The 19,636-nt window shown below is 41.6% G+C and overlaps 3 protein-coding genes and 1 non-coding gene across 5 annotated transcripts; 3 read left to right on the top strand and 1 right to left on the bottom strand.

Moving 5' to 3' along the window:
* Positions 1-832: 832 nt before the first annotated feature.
* On the top strand, positions 833-10,156 carry LOC133515106 (adenylyl cyclase-associated protein 1-like). Of its 2 annotated transcripts, XM_061800389.1 has the most exons (14): positions 2,026-2,181; positions 2,282-2,335; positions 4,679-4,783; positions 5,044-5,144; positions 5,350-5,427; positions 5,635-5,778; positions 5,864-5,949; positions 6,387-6,492; positions 6,619-6,802; positions 7,506-7,687; positions 7,791-7,914; positions 8,664-8,746; positions 8,820-8,963; positions 9,048-10,156. In XM_061800389.1, the coding sequence occupies exons 1-14, from the start codon at positions 2,121-2,123 to the stop codon at positions 9,129-9,131; spliced, it is 1,536 nt and encodes a 511-aa protein (XP_061656373.1). In that variant the 5' UTR covers positions 2,026-2,120; the 3' UTR covers positions 9,132-10,156. The 2 variants fall into 2 exon arrangements, with proteins under 2 accessions (XP_061657233.1, XP_061656373.1); XM_061801249.1 differs by lacking the exons at positions 2,026-2,181; positions 2,282-2,335 and adding an exon at positions 833-999.
* On the bottom strand, positions 10,144-13,454 carry ppt1 (palmitoyl-protein thioesterase 1 (ceroid-lipofuscinosis, neuronal 1, infantile)). The gene is made up of 10 exons (XM_061805753.1): positions 13,320-13,454; positions 12,441-12,557; positions 11,990-12,099; positions 11,488-11,615; positions 11,347-11,417; positions 11,149-11,251; positions 10,979-11,069; positions 10,795-10,893; positions 10,641-10,712; positions 10,144-10,561 (listed from the first exon to the last, which is right to left on the bottom strand). The coding sequence occupies exons 2-10, from the start codon at positions 12,547-12,549 to the stop codon at positions 10,439-10,441; spliced, it is 906 nt and encodes a 301-aa protein (XP_061661737.1). The 5' UTR covers positions 12,550-12,557; positions 13,320-13,454; the 3' UTR covers positions 10,144-10,438.
* Positions 13,455-13,696: 242 nt separating this feature from the next.
* On the top strand, positions 13,697-18,410 carry LOC133492157 (ras-related GTP-binding protein C-like). The gene is made up of 7 exons (XM_061804498.1): positions 13,697-13,891; positions 14,599-14,802; positions 14,872-15,071; positions 15,438-15,552; positions 15,621-15,763; positions 15,825-15,973; positions 17,811-18,410. Exons 1-7 carry the CDS (start codon positions 13,712-13,714, stop codon positions 17,957-17,959), a joined length of 1,140 nt encoding a protein of 379 aa, XP_061660482.1. The 5' UTR covers positions 13,697-13,711; the 3' UTR covers positions 17,960-18,410.
* Positions 18,411-19,258: 848 nt separating this feature from the next.
* Positions 19,259-19,331, top strand: trnat-agu (transfer RNA threonine (anticodon AGU)). Its single transcript has one exon. It is a non-coding gene; the product is annotated as a tRNA-Thr (tRNA).
* Positions 19,332-19,636: the final 305 nt, after the last annotated feature.

Below are 19,636 nucleotides of genomic sequence, written 5' to 3'. Positions count from 1 at the left end.
GAAATTAGTTTCCTCCGCAGGGTGTCCAGGCTCTCCCTTAGAGATAGGATGAGAAGCTCGGTCATCTGGGAGGAGCTCAGTGTCGAGCCACTGTTCCTCCGCATTGAGAGGAGCCAGATGAGGTGGCTGGGGCATCTGATTCGGATGCCTCCCTGGTGAGGTGTTCCGGGTATGTCCCACCGGAAAGAGACCCCGAGGACGACCCAGGACATGCTGGACAGACTATGTCCCTCGGCTGGCTTGGGAACGCCTCAGGATCCCTCCAGAAGTACTGGAAGAAGTGGCTGGGGAAAGGGAAGTCTGGGTATGGGAATTCCTGCTGAAGCTAAACCCCCCGCGACCTGACCCCGAAAAGCGGTATATGATTGATGGATGGATAAGAGTACCTACTTTAAAATGTATATATGGCTGTCAGTTGACCTTTAACTTTACATTGGCTTACAATGCCACTAGAAAGACCTTTTCGGAATAAAATCTCTGTCTAGTTTAAACACTTGGGCCTTCTACGATACAGTCTTGTAACGTTGGTCATTGTGGTGGTACTTCATAAGTATTTTTAACTATCACTATACTAGCCTTTCCAGGACGAGTCAAAGGTCCACTTTGGGCCTCCCGACAAACCATTTGAAAATTGCCTCAGAACACAAATTATTGTAATTATTAAGGTTTTTTTTTTTTGTTTGTTTGTTTGTTTGTTTTTTGCATTGTCTGTCTTGGAACAGAAGTCACAGGCATCAGATATGAAAAGTGGGTTATTTTCCGCAATCGTCCTTATTTTTCTTTCCGTGTGGCTTACGCGCCTTATATGGCCAAGGAACGGCTAGCGCGGACAAGGGCGGAAACGCGGCGCAGTGACAGCTGGGTAACCTCATCCAGGAAGAAAAAAAAGGAAGGCAAAAAAAAAAAAAAAAAAAGACCCAAGCTTGGTCTGCTTCGTTCAGGCTACACGTCCCGGCGTCCAAATCAACGACTGAGTCACCGCTTTACCTGTTTTAATAGGTAAGTTCACACTTATTGCACTCGTTGCGTCCTTTCGGTTGTGTTTTGAAAGCATTTTGCATCTACCGTGAAACACAACGGGGCGCTGCCTCATCATTCAGAAATCATTGCAATCAGTGGGACGCTAACACACCCGGGTTAGCTCACGTTGCTAACGTAACCACAGCACTCTTTCCCGACAAATATTTAAGTTTTACTCAACTCGTTGCGTATTTTAGTGGCGCAAACAGAATGAAGTTGTTTATTATTGGTTTTTGTTTTAAACTGTGTACATCAGAAACAAAAGACACATTGGCAGAATCGTACTAGCAGGGAGGGCGTGTTAGCGACGAGAACCAGGAAATGCCGAAACCGGGCGAAAGCTATAAAGACGGAACGAGTAACCAGGCGGACGCGTTTTACGTTACCGAATTTGCAAATGTGTCTGGACCTGTTTTTTTTTTTTAAATGCAGGCTACGAAAAAAAAAAAACATAATGGCTACGCGTTTGGGAAAAAGGACCTTTCCATATCGAGAGCCAGTTAGATTTGGTCGGGTCTTTTACAGTTCAATGTTCAGTGAGTCATTGTACTTTACGAAGAGGTTATCGAGGCTTGGAGAGGTAACTTTGAGCGGCGTGCCTGAACTTGCCAACCACGCAGAGTCGCCATAGCCACTGCCAGCCAGCCGACATTTGGTAGCTGTGCCCCACCGTCATGTCAATCTTGAATTGTGATGTCCGGTCGTCCACCATCATTTCACGCAAAGTGCTTAGTTTAGTGGCTGAGTTTCCAAGAAGTGGGTCTGTGCTGCAACGTTCTGTATGCCTCGACGTTGTTGCTTTCAACAAATACAGACGTTGCTGTCAAATGAATCAGAAATAAATAATTAAACTGACGTGCTGTTAACGTCGTGCACATACTTGAAAGAGTTTTGCACGAGTTAGTTGTTCGTAAAGCAGACAAAGAACTCCGGACCTATTTGTAGCTGACAAATCTTGGTACGTTTCCTTAGGAACATGTTCCTGGTATCGTGAATAGCAGTTGGTGGTTTTATCGAACAATTGTTGTTGAAAACATTACAGCAAGATATTTCCATAAGAAGTCAGGTGGTACGGTATAATTTGACATTTCTCCCCAAAAATGCTGAAATTTTATTTTAATAAAGCTTCCATGTTCGTGCGAAGCTTAACCCTATTCAAAGGTAAGTTTAGATTTTTCTAACATGGAATTTCCGACGTTTGGCTGGTAACTCGAATGCACCACCTAACCTGAACGTCTCGCTGCCGCTGAACACCTCACAGGCTTTCTTCCTGCTGCGTGGTGGTGCTCTTTGACGACAAACTTCTCCCACAGATGTACGTAGGTCTCCAATGTCCTGGAAGACTATCGAGGAGTCAATGTTTTATAGATTTGTGACAGGATACTGATTTCCTTGTACTCAATCAGACTATTGGACACTTTATTAAATCCGGGTTCATTTAGTAGCACCTTCATATTGCTTTATGTTGGCAAAACTCTGGCAAGTTTGTGTGTGAATCATTGCAAAACACTAACATGACATTTTAGTGTTTGATCTACAAGCCGTAGTTCAGATTGATTTTCTTTAAATTCATTTTTTGTTTTGAGTTGCACAAAAATACAACATGTAGCAGTGAGCTCAAATTACTTAACAAGCAGTAATTTACTCATGATGGGAAAACAGTTCTTTGAGGGGGAAAAAAAAAAAAGCTTAAAGCAGTTCTTTGCCTTCCCAGTTGAAGCTTGCTGTCAAATTGAACGTAACAGAATTACACATTGTGTATTTAAATCCTGCATAACTTTGCCTTGAGTTAGCAAAGTCTGTTTAGCTTAATGCTAACAGTATAAAACACAATAAATGGGCTGATTAATCGCCCCAGTGGTGCTGCATTATAACCGTTTAAGCAGTGGCTATTGAAGACAAACCCCAAAGCAAGATACCTAGAATATAACAATGCTCATATGCATATGTTCTTTACCTGGTCAAAGTAGTATTACTGCATGTTAGTGAGGTGTGATTCTCCATATGTATCAATGGCAATTATTCTGCGCGTAGGTAGCCAAGGCAAGCATACCAAAAGGAGCATCGCAACAGCTATTGAATTGAAGCAAAAATGTGGATTTGTTTTGGATTTCTTACATTCCATTGAATTATGTCATAAAGTACAGTGCAAGTTTATTGTGCTTTTTTTTTTTTTTTTTTTTTTTTAAATGGGCAGGCTGGAACAGATTGATGGCATTTTATTTCATTTATATGGGGAAAGGGGTGATTTTGAGTGATGAGCATGCTCACAGAATAAATTAAACTTGTATCTCAAACGATCACTCTTTCTTCCCTTTTAGTGAATGCTGCTTGTACCATAAAATGTAAAAGTTGAAAACTCCCTTCAGGTGCCAATGCTTTTATTGGCACTACAAAGCAATTAGGTCACGGGTATTAGTGGTGAGTGCCCTTCCTTAATCTAATTATATTTTCAAGCCTGGCTCAGAAATGAATTTGCTGTTCCTTCTCAATAAGTGGTGCTGTAAAAGGGGTGGAGGTGAGGTATTGTAAAATGATTCCAGGCCTTTTTTTTTCCTTCCTAATTTTCCGCATGCACTTAGCAGCCATAGTTATAAATTGTCTTCACCCATAGCCCCAAAAAGATGTTATTTTTTAAATGGGGAGGTGTTGCAGGACATTTCAATTGTTTGACATTTTAACTCAGGTGGAGGAACACCAGTCTTGTGTAATGTTGGTCATTCAATGGCTGTCAGTACACAACAAACTGGTTGATCATGCTTTCATTATTAAATCCAACAAGAATAAATAACAATCCATGTTTGTGTTTGTTGTGGAAACCAAGAGTCTGGGAGCTACCTAACTTTTTAACAAGTCTTGACCTGATTTCTATTTCTTGCATTCTTTAGTTATCTTACCGAAGCTTCCAAATGTTGAAGCATTTCAGATACAACTCGTCTTGCAGGTCTCCTTTTACTAAGAATATATTCATATGGATTACAAGGTTTAGTGAGTTGAAGTCATAAATGTTGACAGGACATAAAGGCAAGATAACATGAGCACTTATTCTAATGGTGTCTTGTTTATTAGCAGCTGCAGTAGTTGGCTTCTCTTTTTTTTTTTTTTTTTTTTTTTAAGCAATTACAGGGCACATAAACAACCTTTTACGTTCATACCTATGTGGAATTTAGTCTTCAATGAACCTACCATTCTTGTTTTTGTGAGGGGGAAAACTGGAGTAGCCAGAGAGAACCCATGCAGGCATGGGGTGAACGTGTAAACTCTACAGAGGCAATGCCAGGATTTGAGCTCATATCCTTAGTACTGTGAAGCAGCTGTACTAACTAGGCATTCATCTTTACACCAACTCTGTTTCCACTCAAAATAGTGAAGTATAACTATTAGTAACGATTAGGTAATTGAGACGCTACTGAAACAAAAATCTTTACAGAATCCCATACAGTGTAAAACCTACCTGTGTTATCTTATGTTATTGTTTACTCATCTAGAAGTTTATTCATAATCTCTGGACTGATGACTTCACTATTTTAGTTCTCCCCCCCCACCAGTGGGGGGTTGAAAAGATCCAGACTTTGTTATAAGAATAACATCATAACTCCATATTGGTTAAACCTCATCCTGATTTAGGTGACGTTCCTAAGCACTTCTAATCCCACAGGTATGGCCGAGTTGGCAAATCTGGTGACGCGGCTGGAGTTGGCCGTCGGGCGTCTGGAGGCAATGTCTGGTCCCGGTGGCAGCAACGAAGGATCTGCTGGTGGCGGTAATATTAAGAAACTTAAAACCCGTATTGAGTTAAACGGCACAATAGAATACGTGAATGCTATGGTACTGCTTTGCTAAATGAACTGAAGTAGTGTGGTTGCTTTTTTTAAATTATTTTTATTTTATTACTTGTTTTACAATAAATCATTAAGTTTCCATGAAGGGAAGTAGAGCAGAGAACAGTTATTTATTTTTTCAAAAATCTTGTCAAATTTTGAAATGTTCTGAGAGGATTTTTTTTTTCCCATTTTGTTACAGCTGTGTCTGCATTCGTGGAGGCCTTTGATGAGATAATATCCGGTCCTGTGACTCAATATTACACCCTTAGCCAGCACATTGGGGGTGATGTCCTGAAACATGTATGTAACTGTTCCTACATAAAAGTTAGGGAAATCCCAATGTTCCATATACCTAACCACACACATTCCATCATTCACAGTAATGTTAATCGCAGTTTACTTGAGAAATGTTACCGTGAGTGCCTTAAAATGCCTGCCTGATAAAATGTTGGAATTACTTCTGCCTTGAAATCAACGCTCTCAACCATTCTTGTCCTCCTCACAGGCAGAAATGATGAAGCAGGCATTCGCCAGTCAGAGACAAGTCCTTGTAAAAGCCTCCACTGCCCAGAAGCCCTCTGATGTATGCCACTCATGTTTTAAAATGTTTTAATTGGCCACAAGTTTATTCACTGTCACAATTGAAAAGGTGTCATCTGTGCCTTATCCATCACATTAAAATATTTGTCTATTTGGGAGCCATACATATAAAGTCACCTGATTGTTTTTTTTTGTTTTTTTTTTTTCCAGGCCATTTGTAGTGTTTCATGCTATTTTTCTGTTTGTCCAGACTGTTTTAAACACCCTCCTGCAACCGATGTCGCAAGTCATCCAGCAGGTGCAAGCGTTCCGCGAGCAGAACCGCACGTCCACACATTTCAATCACCTCTCCGCCATAAGCGAGAGCGTACCTGCCCTTGGATGGGTCGCCGTGGTGAGCATTTTTTGGTGGTGTTTTTGTGTTGGTGCGCTTGTCTTAAAATACATGTGTGGTTAATAAAAGGTTATTTCTGTCCTAGGCCCCAAAGCCAGGCCCATATGTTAAAGAGATGCAGGACGCTGCCATGTTCTACACCAACCGTGTGCTCAAGGAGTACAAGGAAAAGTAAGAAAAACAAAGTCTTTGCTTTTGTTTTCCTAACCACTGACGAATTTTACTAAGGTGAGTTTCAAGCTACCAAATAATGTTTCATAAATGTTAGGTAAAAGGACTCAGAATTGTATTGCCTTTCCTTTCCTTCCTCTGGCCTCTTTTTAAGGCAAGAGTTACTGAATCAGCGTAAAGTCAAACGAGTTGGACTTCCCGTTTGAAACCTTTACACTAAAATGTCCATTGCCATACTGATCAGGATTTGAAGATAGACTGCAATAACCCCACTGCATCTTTTAATATCAAAATGCTTCCTGAGTGATCATATCATAAGTGAATATATGTTTTTATCACTCCACTGAGTTCACACCATTCAATTTATGTCTTTCTTATCTGCATTAAAAATGTAAAAAGTCAAATGCAGCATTTCTTATTTCCTGTCTTGTTCAAAGGGACAAAACACATGTGGACTGGGTGCGGTCCTATTTGGTAATCTGGGCCGAGCTGCAGAATTACATCAAGCAATACCATACAACTGGTCTGTCCTGGAGCAAGACTGTAAGTAGCTAACATCTCAGACCAAACAGTCTAAGAACCCCTAAGGTTTTGTTTCGAGTGAAAGAGTTGATAAAAGCAGAGTATTCCTTCAATGGGCTGGTACCAAAACAACAATTTACTCTCCAGGGCCCAGTAGCTTCAGCTTCTGCAGCCTCCCCAAGCGCACCTGGCGGATCCGCTCCTCCACCCCCTCCCGGTCCACCTCCGCCTCCTGTGAACCTGAGCGGCTCCTCTGAGCATGGCGACAGCGATGCCCTCAATCGGAATGCCTTGTTTGAGTCCATTAACAAGGGGGCTGACATCACTAAAGGTAAGTCGGCAAAGTGACCAGTGCACATGACAATAGCTCATCCGTCAGGACTTGGACCTTGAAACTGTAGAATCGCATTTTAAGTTCCAGTACCGTAAGCATTCTGACTCATGCTGGGGGGTACTTAAGTGAGGGAGGTGATTGCATCACAATATCTGTTGGCAAGGATCACAAGAACATTAGGAGCATTTCTACATCTGCTCAATTGGTTTTAGTTAATGGTGAAGTTTAGTTTTGAGTGGAAATACTCATGATCCTTCAAGCTGTACGTTAAATTTTATACTGTGCTGTACACTACAAAATTTTGGGGGGATATTCAGCTTCTCACTGAAATTTCAGAATGAAACCAAAATGTGCTCCAACTTTTACAGGTAAACTTAATTTGGCCTTCTCTAAACCTGTGAAAGGACAAGTTCAACTGGTTGCAGTTTCAGTACTTTCAAAACTTGGAGTGCTCTAAGAAGAAGCTTGATGGCAAAATTCACAACAGTAATTTAAACCATGAACGGAACAATAAATTGACAAATTCACCTGATATTAGGCAAAATCCAAACCAGGGGTGTAATCCATGAATCTACCCATAAACGTAACAAATTAATTCACTTGGAATTTGAGCAGTTTGAAAGTCAATCATGAACTGATTTTGTTCTATGTTTGTGGTTTCCAAAATATAAATATTGTCAAAATCTGTTTCCCTTTCCAGGCCTCAAGCATGTTAAGGATGATGATAAGACCCACAAGAATCCCAGCCTCCGAGGTCAAAGCGCTCCTATGCGCTCTGGACCAAAACCCTTTGCTTCCCCTTCCACCCGAGCAACTGCATCTTCCACCCCGACACGCGCTGCTCCTCCTGTTTTGGAGCTGGAAGGCAAGAAGTGGAAAGTGGTACGTTACCCAGCCCTCCTCATAGTTGGGTGCAAGACTCACAAAGCTTCAAGCCATTTGAGTTTGTGGGGTCCGGTCCTGATTCTTGCTGCCAACTCTGCAGGAGAACCAAGAAGGTGCACAGGACCTGGTGATCAGTGACACTGAGCTCAAACAAGTGGTTTATGCTTACAAGTGTAACAGCAGCACTCTGCAAATCAAAGGCAAACTCAACTCCATCACTCTTGGTAAGAACCAATTTCCCCCCCCCCACGCTCCTGTGAAATGAACTGCAGGAAATTTCTGGATTGCAGTGGTACTTTGACTTACAAGTGGTCCATTATGTCTTTTTTAATTTGTATTTATTTTTTTTGCTATGTGTTGTAAGACAACTTGAGTTACGAGTGCATGTGCTTTATGAAACAAGTTAGTTTCTTCAGCGCTGCCAAGTCTTACCGAACAACTATTTTCTCCTAGATGTTTTTGACTCATTGCGGTTGTAACACTGAATGTTTCAGGCTATATTTGAGGGTGTCTTAGATTACTGCCGTGTCCACCTTAAATATCTTCTAGGTCCAAACTATTTTACTACCCACACCCCCGGGTGCTGAGCTGTGTAGGTGAATGTTCTCTTTGCCTCCGGTGTCAACGTGTTGTCACTGATGATTGGCTTCATGGTAGTGAAGAAATTTTACTTCTTACCATGCGTAAGCAATGATAAGCGGTTCCAAAACAGAAGGTAATTTGGTGAAACAATACACTTGTCACATAGTTCTGGGTCGACGCCGTGTTTTCATGGGCGGCAACCAGTTTTAAACAAAATTACCCCCGATGCTGATTCTGGACCAGGAATGAATTAGTCACTTCAGATCAAAGATACATTAAAATTATTAGTGGTAGTAGCTCAGTCACAGAATGAATTAAACTTAAGTCATGGAAAAACTATATTTGGCTATTAATAAGCGGGACCCATGTGTTGCTTTGATTTCCTTAATAGATAACTGTAAGAAAATGGGCCTGGTGTTTGATGATGTCGTTGGCATTGTTGACATCATAAACTGCAGGGATGTCAAAGTCCAGGTGAGTACAACATGCAATCTTAAAAGTACGTCATTAAGGAATTCAAAATGAGAAACTGGGGTGTCAAATGCAGGTTATAGGTCGGGTTCCTACCATCTCCATCAACAAGACCGATGGCTGCCAAGTGTTCCTGAGTAAAGACTCTCTGAACTGCGAGATCATCAGCGCCAAGAGCTCAGAGATGAATATCCTGGTGCCCCGCAAGGATTGCGAATTTGTGAGTTGATTTAGTGGCACGTGCACAGCAATTCTTGGATCGCAGCCGTTTGAAGATATGCACTGACTTGTTTACCTTCCACAGTCGGAGTTCCCGGTTCCTGAGCAGTTCAAGACGGTCTGGGACGGCGAGAAACTCGTTACCACAACAACCGAGATTGCGGGATAGAGATGCGGCATGCAATGCGGCCCCCTTTTTCTCCACATCTCACATGCCCCTTCCTCCATTTCGCCAAACCCACCTGACTGATGACCCACACTCACCAGCTAACCCACACGCTGTAGAGTTGAGTTGAATGTCATGCATTTTCTCACACCCCCTTTTCCTTGGCCAATCATAGCTTTAGCTGTTCTTTCCCACAGCCAATGAGGACTGCTCAATTTAAACTGAAGCATTCCTCCAGCCAATCAGCAGGGAGTACTTTGCCAATAGCATCTGTATATTATTGATCCAGATAATGTATATTATTGATCCAGATAATGTACTAAATTAGCCATCATAGTTAAGTGGATATTGTCTCTGCAGCCACAATTATCTAGATGCTTAATGCGCTAGTTCTTATGGCTCAGAGCCCCCTACCCAAGTTATGGTGTCAGTTCTGTTAATATGCAATTCAGTGAAGCACTTGTTAACATCTTCTCCATGGCCTTCACATCGCACATTGAAATTATTAACAGTTGTTGAGTATATTAAAAATAAAACATTCACAAGATTAAGAGTAAAATCGGATTACATATGTGCTGAGATCAAATTTTTTTTTTTATGTTTTCATCTCAGTGATCTGTGTTGGATCATTTCAATACAACTAGATCACAATCACGAGTCCTCGTGTAAACATTCCCAAGTATTAGACATTCCATGGAAAGAAAAGTTGAGGTCAAGAGCAAATGTGTAGTTGAACCTGACTGGTTGTTGTGGGCTCCTGCTGTTGAAATGGAAAGGTGGCTCCTAAAAGTAATGACCTGTGACCTCTAAAATATGTACACCTGTGTAGATATTTAGGCTTACAATGGCTCAACCAACAACTTGACTTGGTCCAAGAACATGTTAGCACTATTTGGTTCATCAGTGCTTTGAAGGTGTGGATTTTCTTTTATATTGTCTTTCTTTGATCTCATTTGTGGGGAGGGAGTTGGGTCCACAATCAGATTTCTGCTCATTAGTAATGGAAACATTAAAATGTTGCAATAATGCCCTTTTGTTTTTATTTAGACGTTTGCATGTAAATTAACTTTGATAGCAACTGATTAAAAACAGTTCAAAAAAAGTTATCAACTATCTTCTACAAAGAAGTCATAAAAACCGATCAAGTAAGAATACGAACAATAGACATACATTAATTAGCTTTACCATTAACCTCAACTCTTCAGCATGCTATAGATTTAGTGCAAGGGTGGTGGGGGGAGAGAGATTTGATGCTTTGCTTTCTGCCATGTCGAAGTAGTTAGGATGACGCTCACCCACAGTTTGTTTTCCTAGCGCAAGTAAGGCAGGAGATTAGCATTAAACCATTCTTGGGTAAACTGAAGGTGGTCTCCTTCTGTGGCAAGAAAAACCAGTTTTCCTGCCTTGTCCATGGCTGCCAGGCCCAAGCGATCCTATATTAGGACAAAGGGAAAAAAAACAATTGTCATTTTATCTCAAACTGTTCAGTTTCACACACGACAAATTGCACACCTCTTTGTAGAGAACACTCTCCTGCAGAGTTTCAGTCTCTTTTGCTTGACCGCTTTTTAGGAAGCCAAACCACTAAGAGGAAGAAATAGATCAGGATAGAACAAAACAAAATCACGTCACCTGCACATCAAAAGAGAATTGGTTGATACTTTACCTCTGTATCAACAGGATCCACCACAGTATCATGTAGAAACTTAACCATGATAAATTTATCCAGCATCTGAAGATTTTTCTTATAAGTCTCGTTTACGACCTTTGGAACAGGGACGAGTCAAAACGCATAAATCATCTTTGTTCCATTTACTGTATTTCACAGCATATGTGCAATATGTACTGACCCTCTCCTGGTTGATATCAGCCAGGAAGAGACTGTACTTCTTGTACAAGCCATCATTTAAAGGGTCGTGCCAATACTGGGCCTGGACCAGGCTGAAAAGGAAAAAGACAGGTCAAGCTGCTGACCGTGTGTTATGTGAGCAAGTCAAAATGGAGAACTACGACGTCTTACTGCTTTTGAATGTTTTCATTGTAGGCTTCAATATTGAGGGCCTTTCGGATCATGTCGCAAAAGTGCGATGGCTCTCCGGCACACTTTGGCAGCCCGTACACTCCTAACATTTGTGTGTTATGTTGTGAATTGAACATGATTCAATCGAGCTGTTTTGGACCTGAACGTGCAAACTCAAGCTGTGGTGGATTTTCAAACCTTGCTGCTGGCCGCCGACAGAGATGAGCGTCTTCATTGGTGGAGAAGGGCACCGCTGTGCAACTGCTCTCCTGCGAAGAGATGAAGTGGTTTGTAATGTCAAATGTAAACTTTGTGGACAAAAAGTGACAAAATAGTTACAGGAATTGCGCCCCCTGGGAGAATCCTATGGCATTGTATCCTCCTTTTAAATTGGGATCCTGAGCCAGCTGCCTGCACACCATGGCCACCTGCTCATTCACATCCATGAAGAATCCATTTTCTGTATCCTGTCCACGGAAAGGTGTGGAAATAATGAGAGGAATATTAGACATTCACAGGATCTTATGAGCAAATCAATACTGAAACTTCATTTTAAAGCTGAAATATACAAACAGGAATGATATATAGTTTGCATAAAATTGAACTCTGAAGAGAAGTGCCTGTCTATCCAACAAGTGTGAACTTAACCACATACATTTTTAGTTAGCTTCTAATTTCTGACGGTGTCTATGACAAACTGTCCTGGATTATCCAAATTAAGTCATCATAATTATTTATTTTGGCACATGTTGGTTGGTGTCATGATTTCATCCAGCACCGCCACCATTTTTGGCATATAGTAAGTACTCTTTGGTAAGGATTGGATTTTGAAAATGGTTACCTCCACAACATTCTTGCCAATCATCAATGAAACAACATAAATGCCAGGAATATCCTGCTGGATGATTTTCTTCCTCGCCCCCAAGCTGAACGGGTTGCAGCAATTGTCGCCTGGTTACATCAGGAGTTACTTTACAATGACTCACAGAACTGCAGATGATAACATTTCAATCTTCACTGGATTATGACATTATTGAGATACAGTGTAAATGGGACAACTCTTTCGAGCCTATTATACAGAATAATTTTTACTATGTTACTTGAGAGGTATGTAAGTGTCAGAGTAATGACAGTAAACCAAAAAATTAATATTAACTCACCGTTTTGAAGTAACTTCCAATGAATTTTTATTGAATGCACACTATGTATATTTTTGTTGACATCAATTTAGCTGTAAATCCAACCCAAGAAACGACATGAATGCAAAATTCAAGTACTGTTACTGTACTCACCCATCCCATGCCACATAACCAAAGGTATTGTCTTGTTGGACTTTTGAGCCGGCCAGCTTATAACCAGCGCCACCGGAACAGCCAGGAGGAACCACTGGGCAAGCGACATCTTGTAACCTTCAATCGTAAGTATATGTATTGTGAATAAGTGTGTGACAAAACAGTTTGAGGACAATATTAGTCAATGTACAATTGTAAGGATTTTAGCCTTTCTCCCATTAAAAATGTGTCGCGCAGTTTTTTGGTCACGTGTTGCACCCATAAAATTCAGTTATTAATTATTTGCTAAAAAAAAACAATAAATTAACAGTGTGAACATTAAATGTCTTTGTATTTTATTAAATTAAATACAAGTTGAATGATATGCAAATCATTGTATTATTTTATTATTTAACACAACGTCCCAACTTCATTCGAATTAATTTTATACTTGCTTGTCGCAACTTATATTACACAAGCTGCCAAACTGATTAAGAAGCGCACCCATCAAATATTTTCCACTTGCGCCACCATTAATCACACAATTGTCAACCTTTGTGATCAACTGAGCACACTATTGTATATATATGTATATATATATATATTTTTTTTTTTAGGTATTTTTTGCGCTTCAGTTAATCTGTGGTTTAAAAAGTAGACATTGTGGTCGTTAACAGTTTGGGGTTTTCCATGTTGTCACAAGCCCTTGTACTTATCTGTCGGCCGCACATATTACATAGGCTTGCAAACTGAAGAGGAAGCCCAGGTTTATTCATTTTACTCCCCACATGTACAGTAACAGGTGTATAATGATAAAGCCAAGAGTTAGATTATGAGTGCAACGCAATAGAAGCCACATTAAGACAGACGCTAAAAACCACGTTAGTAATCGTTACTTACCGTTGCTGAAGTCTTCCGGTATCTAAACGCATCACGTGACCACGACAAGCAGACCTGCCAATCAGAAGGAAGCGGAGGGACCATAGGAAAAATGCAACTGGTTTTCTACACCCGTACTTTAGCCCATATTCATGTTTTTTTTAATATATATATATAATGAGACTTTAATGCATCGGTACAATTTTGTACTTGCACAGCAAGACGATATAATTGTGTTTAATGTGACGTTTACGCGTTTTCCCCCGGACATCGCGTTCCTGCTACGTTAGCTTGCCATGCTAGCTCGAGTAGAAGGGAATCAACAACATTTCTCGTCGGATCATTCAGCCACTTGAACAACAAACAGCTTCGACTCGAAAGCGGAGCTTTGAGCCCATTCGGCACCGTCCGCCATGTCTATACAGTTCGAGGAGCCGGGGCTGACAGCGGGTTACGATATGGTAGGCTCGTTTCCCAAAAGTTTTGGCTACGGGCTGGAAGAAGGCGACATGGTGGAGAGCGGTGTGTCAGCTGACAAGCCCAGGATCCTGCTGATGGGACGCAGGCGCAGCGGAAAGTCCTCCATTCAGAAGGTTCACGCAATTTGCACATTTTAATTTGACTTTCTGAAAAAATATATATTAAAACGGCCTATTATTGGAGATAATTTTACAGCTTGATTTTGTCGTGTAAGAGGGACATGTTGTACTCAGGTTTGGGAAATAATATTAACCACGGCTATGTGTTTCAAATTAATTCAACATATTTCCCCCCATTATTGTTTAAACATTTTATAAACCGTAAAGAAAATGAGTGGATAGGATGTATTTCTTATCATCACACATGCAAAGTGTGTTTCAAAGTGTATTTGTGACACAGTTAATTATTATTCATTTAAATGTTTTTGTTTAGAGGTCTTATTCAACTTCAAATTGTCCAAATCCGTAGAATTTTTCCATTCCCCCATGAAAGCACAAGCAAAAAAAAAAAAAAAAAAAACCACACATTTGCAAACATCTGTTTTTACTTCGGAACGCAATGATCAACGTTTGCCTATTTTCTGAGGTCGTAGACCAAAGTAGTAACAGACTGATAATGATGTCTTATATTTTGAATAAATCAATGGAATTAAGAAAAAAAATCAGATTGACTGTACATTGTACACTTTGTATTATGTTTTGTTATATACATGCGTATGTTTGAAAATGTATTAGTATATAGCAATGCTAAGCACATTTTCAGGTAACCTTTGGCTGAAGTGACCAATCAATAAAGTTTGCCTTTTTTTGTTTTTGCTCAGGTTGTTTTTCACAAAATGTCACCCAACGAGACTTTGTTTTTGGAGAGCACCAACAAAATCTACAAGGATGACATCTCCAGCAGCTCCTTCATCAACTTCCAGATCTGGGACTTTCCAGGCCAGGTGGACTTCTGCGACCCGACATTCGACAGCGAGATGATCTTCAACGGAACAGGCGCTTTAATCTTCGTCATTGACGCCCAGGTGGGATGAGATTAAATCTTGAGTGATGAGGCTTGAATAAACATCTTTCCCTTTGTGTCCTGTTCCCAGGATGATTACATGGAGGCGCTTGAAAAATTGCAAGTGACTGTGTCACGGGCGTACAAAGTAAATCCCGATATCAACTTTGAGGTTTTCATCCATAAAGTTGATGGTCTCTCTGATGACCACAAAATCGAAACACAAAGAGACATTCATCAGAGGGCCAACGACAATCTAGCAGACGCTAGCCTGGAGAAAGTTCACCTCAGGTGTGTGACCGATGATGAGACGTCAAAGTAATCCTGGATAGCAATTATTGATTGCTTACTTGCTTGTCTAAAATAACATCAAACCCTTGTGAAGTAAGAGCGAGCCTGACAAATTAAAAATAAATACGGACGGTTACCTATACGTGCTTGGGAAGTGAGCGTCTCACATTATGAATGAAGATAAATATGATTCACCACTACCTTTCTATGGTACAATGTCTTGCAAATTTTACCATTACCAGGCTGTGGTTGTCATTTGGGGTACTCATGAAACCAAGACCCTTGAGAGATCCTTATTACATCGCTAAAATTCATATAGAGGCAGCCTTGTATGGTGTCTTAAATGTCATCTTTTTCCCTCCTTAGCTTCTATTTGACCAGCATTTACGACCACTCCATATTTGAGGCCTTCAGCAAAGTAGTCCAGAAGCTGATCCCCCAGTTGCCGACTCTGGAGAACCTCCTGAACATCTTCATATCCGTATGCTGCTTTATTTTCCATTCCGCTGGTCTTGTGGTCTGTGGAACCGACGATTCTTGTGCCGGCAGCATTCTGGCATCGAGAAGGCCTTCCTGTTCGACGTGGTCAGCAAGATTTACGTGGCCACCGATAGCTCTCCCGTGGACATGCAGTCCTACGAGCTCTGCTGCGACATGATCGATGTTGTCATTGATGTCTCCTGCATTTACGGGTAATATGTTATTAAAAACCTTAGTGTCGCGGCGCATTACACGTTTATCCTCCCTCGGCAGTCTGTTCGACGATGGCAGCGGCTGTGCCTATGACAAGGAGTCCTTGGCCATTATCAAGCTGAACAACACCACTGTGCTTTATTTGAAAGAGGTCACCAAGTTTTTGGCTCTTGTTTGCATCCTCAGAGAGGAGAGTTTTGAGAGGAAAGGTAAGTTTTTTTTTTTTGTTGTTTTAAGGTCAAGTGTCATGAAATGGATGATTTTTAGAACATTATTAATGAAAAAACGGCAGCCGGTATGGATCCATAATGTTTTTTTCACCACAAAACATGATTTTGACAAATATGGCTTTTTATCACTCCCGCCATGAAAATCCTCTCGAGGGATTTGTTTTCGACAAGAAGCAGGAAGTGACATCGGAGGCAGTAGCGAGCTCAAGCGGACACGTTTGTTTCTATTAGTTTTGCCTGTGGTAAAAGAGCTCGTTGTTCCTCGCTGTTCCTCCGTGTTAGCCAAAATGCCGGCTCGTTGCATTGCTGGATATTGCTCGAACGCTCAGGAGGACGGATTTACCCTTCATAAGTTTCCAAGAGACCCGGTTCGTCGTGAAAAATGGATTGCACAGGTGCCAAGGACGAGAGCTTCGTGGGTTCCAAATGACAGGTAGGTGTGTATACAGCTACTAAAAAAACAGTAGTTGGGGGAGGCGCGTAATCCGTAAATCAGGGGTGCTAAATGTGTTGATGTGCGCATTGGAAGACTTCCGTGCAGCAGCTGCTGAAGGACGGCCTCCGCAGGCCATGTGAGTCGCTACCGGCCACCGGCCTTGTTGGCCGGGGTGGCTCGTCGCGGCACCGGGCCGCGGTGGCTCATATCCGCCGCAGAAGTAGATTGGACGGGGAGGCGTTTTGGCCGCAGCGTCTTCGTCGCTCACGGGGGGGGGGCGTTGTTGTTATTACCGCCGCGCGGAGGTGGATCAGGCGGGGAGGTGGTTTGGCTGTGATCCGCATATCATCTAAACATGGGTCGAAACAATAGGGTAGTATTGCCCTGGACACTTCACTCAATTGTGTGATGTTCTCTTCTTCGAAAAAGCGTGTCCCATAGTAGGGGCCACAGTGTGTTTTTAATGGCGAATGTCCGGGGGGACGTCACGGACAGTAGATGCAGCCAACATATGGTGGCCACATGGATGTCGAATGACACTTCCGCAACTTTGTGCATGGATGACGTGCTCTCCGCTCACGTTTATTTTTTCGTATAGAAATTGAAGTGAATAATGTTATATGTATTTTTCATGTCAATATCTATTTAAGAATGTTTATAGGGATGACACTTGACCATTAAGCTCAAGTTTCACACTGAAGCCTTTAACAACTGTGAAAGCAGATTGTGTGTAATGCTAAGATTGGTGGAGGTGCTGCATTACAAGGGTAGTAAGGATCATTTGTTATTTGATTATCAGCTCTTGATTAATATAATGAAAGGGGTTGGCACGGTGGATCAGCTGAAAGTGTTGGTCTAAAAGTTCTGAGGTTCGATACCGGACCCGCCTGTGTGGAGTTTGCATGTTCTCCCCGTGCCTGCGTGGGTTTTCTCCAGGCACTCCAGTTTCCTCCCACATCCCAAAAACATGAAACATTAATTGGACACTCTAAATTGCCTCTAGGTGTGATTGTGAGTGCGGCTGTTTGTCTCCTTGTGCCCTGTGATTGGCTGGCAACCAGTCCAGGATGTACCCCGCCTCCTGCCCGTTGACAGCTGGGATAAGCTCCAGCACTCCCGCGACCCTCGTGAGGATAAGCGGATCAGAAAATGGATGATAATGAAAAGGTGTTTCTAAAGTGTTAAGTGAGCATTATCCTCTTTGTATGTAAAATCACACTTTGATGCAAATCCTGTTGTTGCTCAGTAGCTTGTAAAAGTGTACCTAATATTTTGAATTGATAGTGTAATTTATGTCAGAAGATTTCCTTACATGTATTTGTGTGTCGTGTGAATTGATGTCAGACCTTTTCACAGAAATTGTAAACTCTTTTTCCGCAGGCCTAATAGAGTACAATTTTCACTGTTTCCGAAAAGCCATCTATGAGGTGTTTGAAGTCGCCGCCTCCAACCAAAGCGCCGTCCTGAAGAGTTCAGACTCGTCGAGCGGCAGCCTAAAATACGCTGCACTAAACGGGAACAACGTCTAAAATGTAATGGTGAAATGCTATAATAACCTCCACCCCACCCACTCCACCAACTTCCACTCGTCACCATGTTTTCAAAATTCCATGGGATACGTCCATGGCGTATTTAGTCTCGCAAGTTCTGTATTATCCTTGCTATGAAGATGCTGTCAGCTTCGTGTACCTACTCAGCCAGTTTGGTGAGCAGCACAACATTTTTGTGGCACGGCTGAGGTCCTTCCTATCACTCATTCCTGTTTTCTACTCGTCTCTCTCTGAAAATCTTTAACCTGGACGGGCCTCGCGCACTCTTGTTTCTTTCTCTTTGCTGTTCCCTAATATTATACGGGCTGCATATTTAGGCTTTATAAGGCCGGAAATGAGTTTCCAAAGGTTATGATGATTTATTATTTACTGTACATATTTTCTTTTAATAAAATGGTTCTATTTTGATGATAGAAGCTCATCTGCTGAATTCGCTCCCAATTTGATTTTGTCTTTACTATTAGTAAGTAGGATGATGTCACAGTAGCACTCATTGCAAAATCGTTTTAAAGCAAAATTAGTATAGTGTCAAAAGCCTAATTTAGGTAGTTTATTTCAAGAAGTCATAGAGATGCGCTATCAGTCTAGCTTTAATATTTGGTTCATAGCTATATGCAACGGTACTTTGGGCCAGCTGGTAAAGCGTTGGCCTCACAGTTCTGAGGAAGCGGGTTTGATCCCAGCCCCGCCTGCGTGGATTTTGCATGTTCTCCCCGTGCCTGCGTGGGTTTTCTCCAGGCACTCCAGTTTCCTCCCACATCCCAAAAACATGCAATATTAATTGGACACTCTAAATTGCCCCCTAGGTGTGATTCTCTCTATATGCCCTCCAATTACTGGCAACCAGTTCAGGGTGTATCCCGCCTCCTGCCTTTTTACAGCTGGGAAAGGCTCCAGCACTCCCCGCGACCCTCGCGAGGATAAGCGGCAAATAGAATGGATGGATGGATAGATATATGCATAGCAATGCATTTAGTGATGTGTGCAATACACAGGTACATCTCAATAAATTAGAATAGTGCCAAAAGCCTAACTTAGTTTGGTAGTTTTATTCACATAGTGAAACTCTTTGAGATGCACAAAATATGCAGTGAAATCTTTCCAAATTTTGTACAATTTTGATGGTTATCGCTTACAAGAAGCAAAAAAAAAAAAAACCCCAGTTTATCCAATTATGTGTATATATATCATCTGAAGAATGTTTTGCCAGGTTTTTGATTAAGAAGTATGATGTATGAGTCCTAATATTGACTTTTGTTACACATTCTCATTTACTGAGGCCCCGTAGCTCAGTGGTTAGAGCACTGGTTTAGTAAACCAGGGGTTGTTGGTTCGTATCCCACTCGGGCCTCCACTCCCCTGAGAAGGGTTGCGTCAGGAAGGGCATTCGGTGTAAAAATTGTGCCAAACATATATGCGTTCATCTGAGATGACACGCTGTGGCGACCCCGGAAGAAACACACATTTACTGAGACGAAATATGGAAGTTATCTGTAACTGCTGAGATCATGTCAAGTAATTTGCAGGTTTGGACAGAAGGTGGAAGCAAAGTTCAACCCGTGCACCTGAACGGTTTCCCTTCCAAAAAAAAAAAAATATTTTGTTTGCAGCAGTCCACCTGTCTTCTTTACAAATCAACCACAAGCTCATTTCATG

This window comes from Syngnathoides biaculeatus, chromosome 1 (assembly GCF_019802595.1).
Source record: "Syngnathoides biaculeatus isolate LvHL_M chromosome 1, ASM1980259v1, whole genome shotgun sequence".
Taxonomy (NCBI): Eukaryota; Metazoa; Chordata; class Actinopteri; order Syngnathiformes; family Syngnathidae; genus Syngnathoides; species Syngnathoides biaculeatus.
Note: the sequence above shows the minus strand (reverse complement) of the source record. Positions and strands in the feature narration are given on the sequence as shown.

Coding starts and splice junctions, on each gene's coding strand:
- LOC133515106 (XM_061800389.1), top strand. CDS start 2,121: ATGCTGAAATTTTATTTTAATAAAGCTTCCATGTTCGTGCGAAGCTTA. Junction 5,950..6,386: donor CTCAAGGAGTACAAGGAAAA/GTAAGAAAAACA, acceptor TCTTGTTCAAAG/GGACAAAACACATGTGGACT. Junction 6,803..7,505: donor GGGGGCTGACATCACTAAAG/GTAAGTCGGCAA, acceptor TTCCCTTTCCAG/GCCTCAAGCATGTTAAGGAT.
- ppt1 (XM_061805753.1), bottom strand. CDS start 12,549: ATGTCGCTTGCCCAGTGGTTCCTCCTGGCTGTTCCGGTGGCGCTGGTT. Junction 11,616..11,989: donor TTGGCAAGAATGTTGTGGAG/GTAACCATTTTC, acceptor TTCCGTGGACAG/GATACAGAAAATGGATTCTT. Junction 11,418..11,487: donor TCCCAGGGGGCGCAATTCCT/GTAACTATTTTG, acceptor ATCTCTTCGCAG/GAGAGCAGTTGCACAGCGGT.
- LOC133492157 (XM_061804498.1), top strand. CDS start 13,712: ATGTCTATACAGTTCGAGGAGCCGGGGCTGACAGCGGGTTACGATATG. Junction 15,072..15,437: donor CTGGAGAAAGTTCACCTCAG/GTGTGTGACCGA, acceptor TTCCCTCCTTAG/CTTCTATTTGACCAGCATTT. Junction 15,764..15,824: donor GATGTCTCCTGCATTTACGG/GTAATATGTTAT, acceptor CTCCCTCGGCAG/TCTGTTCGACGATGGCAGCG.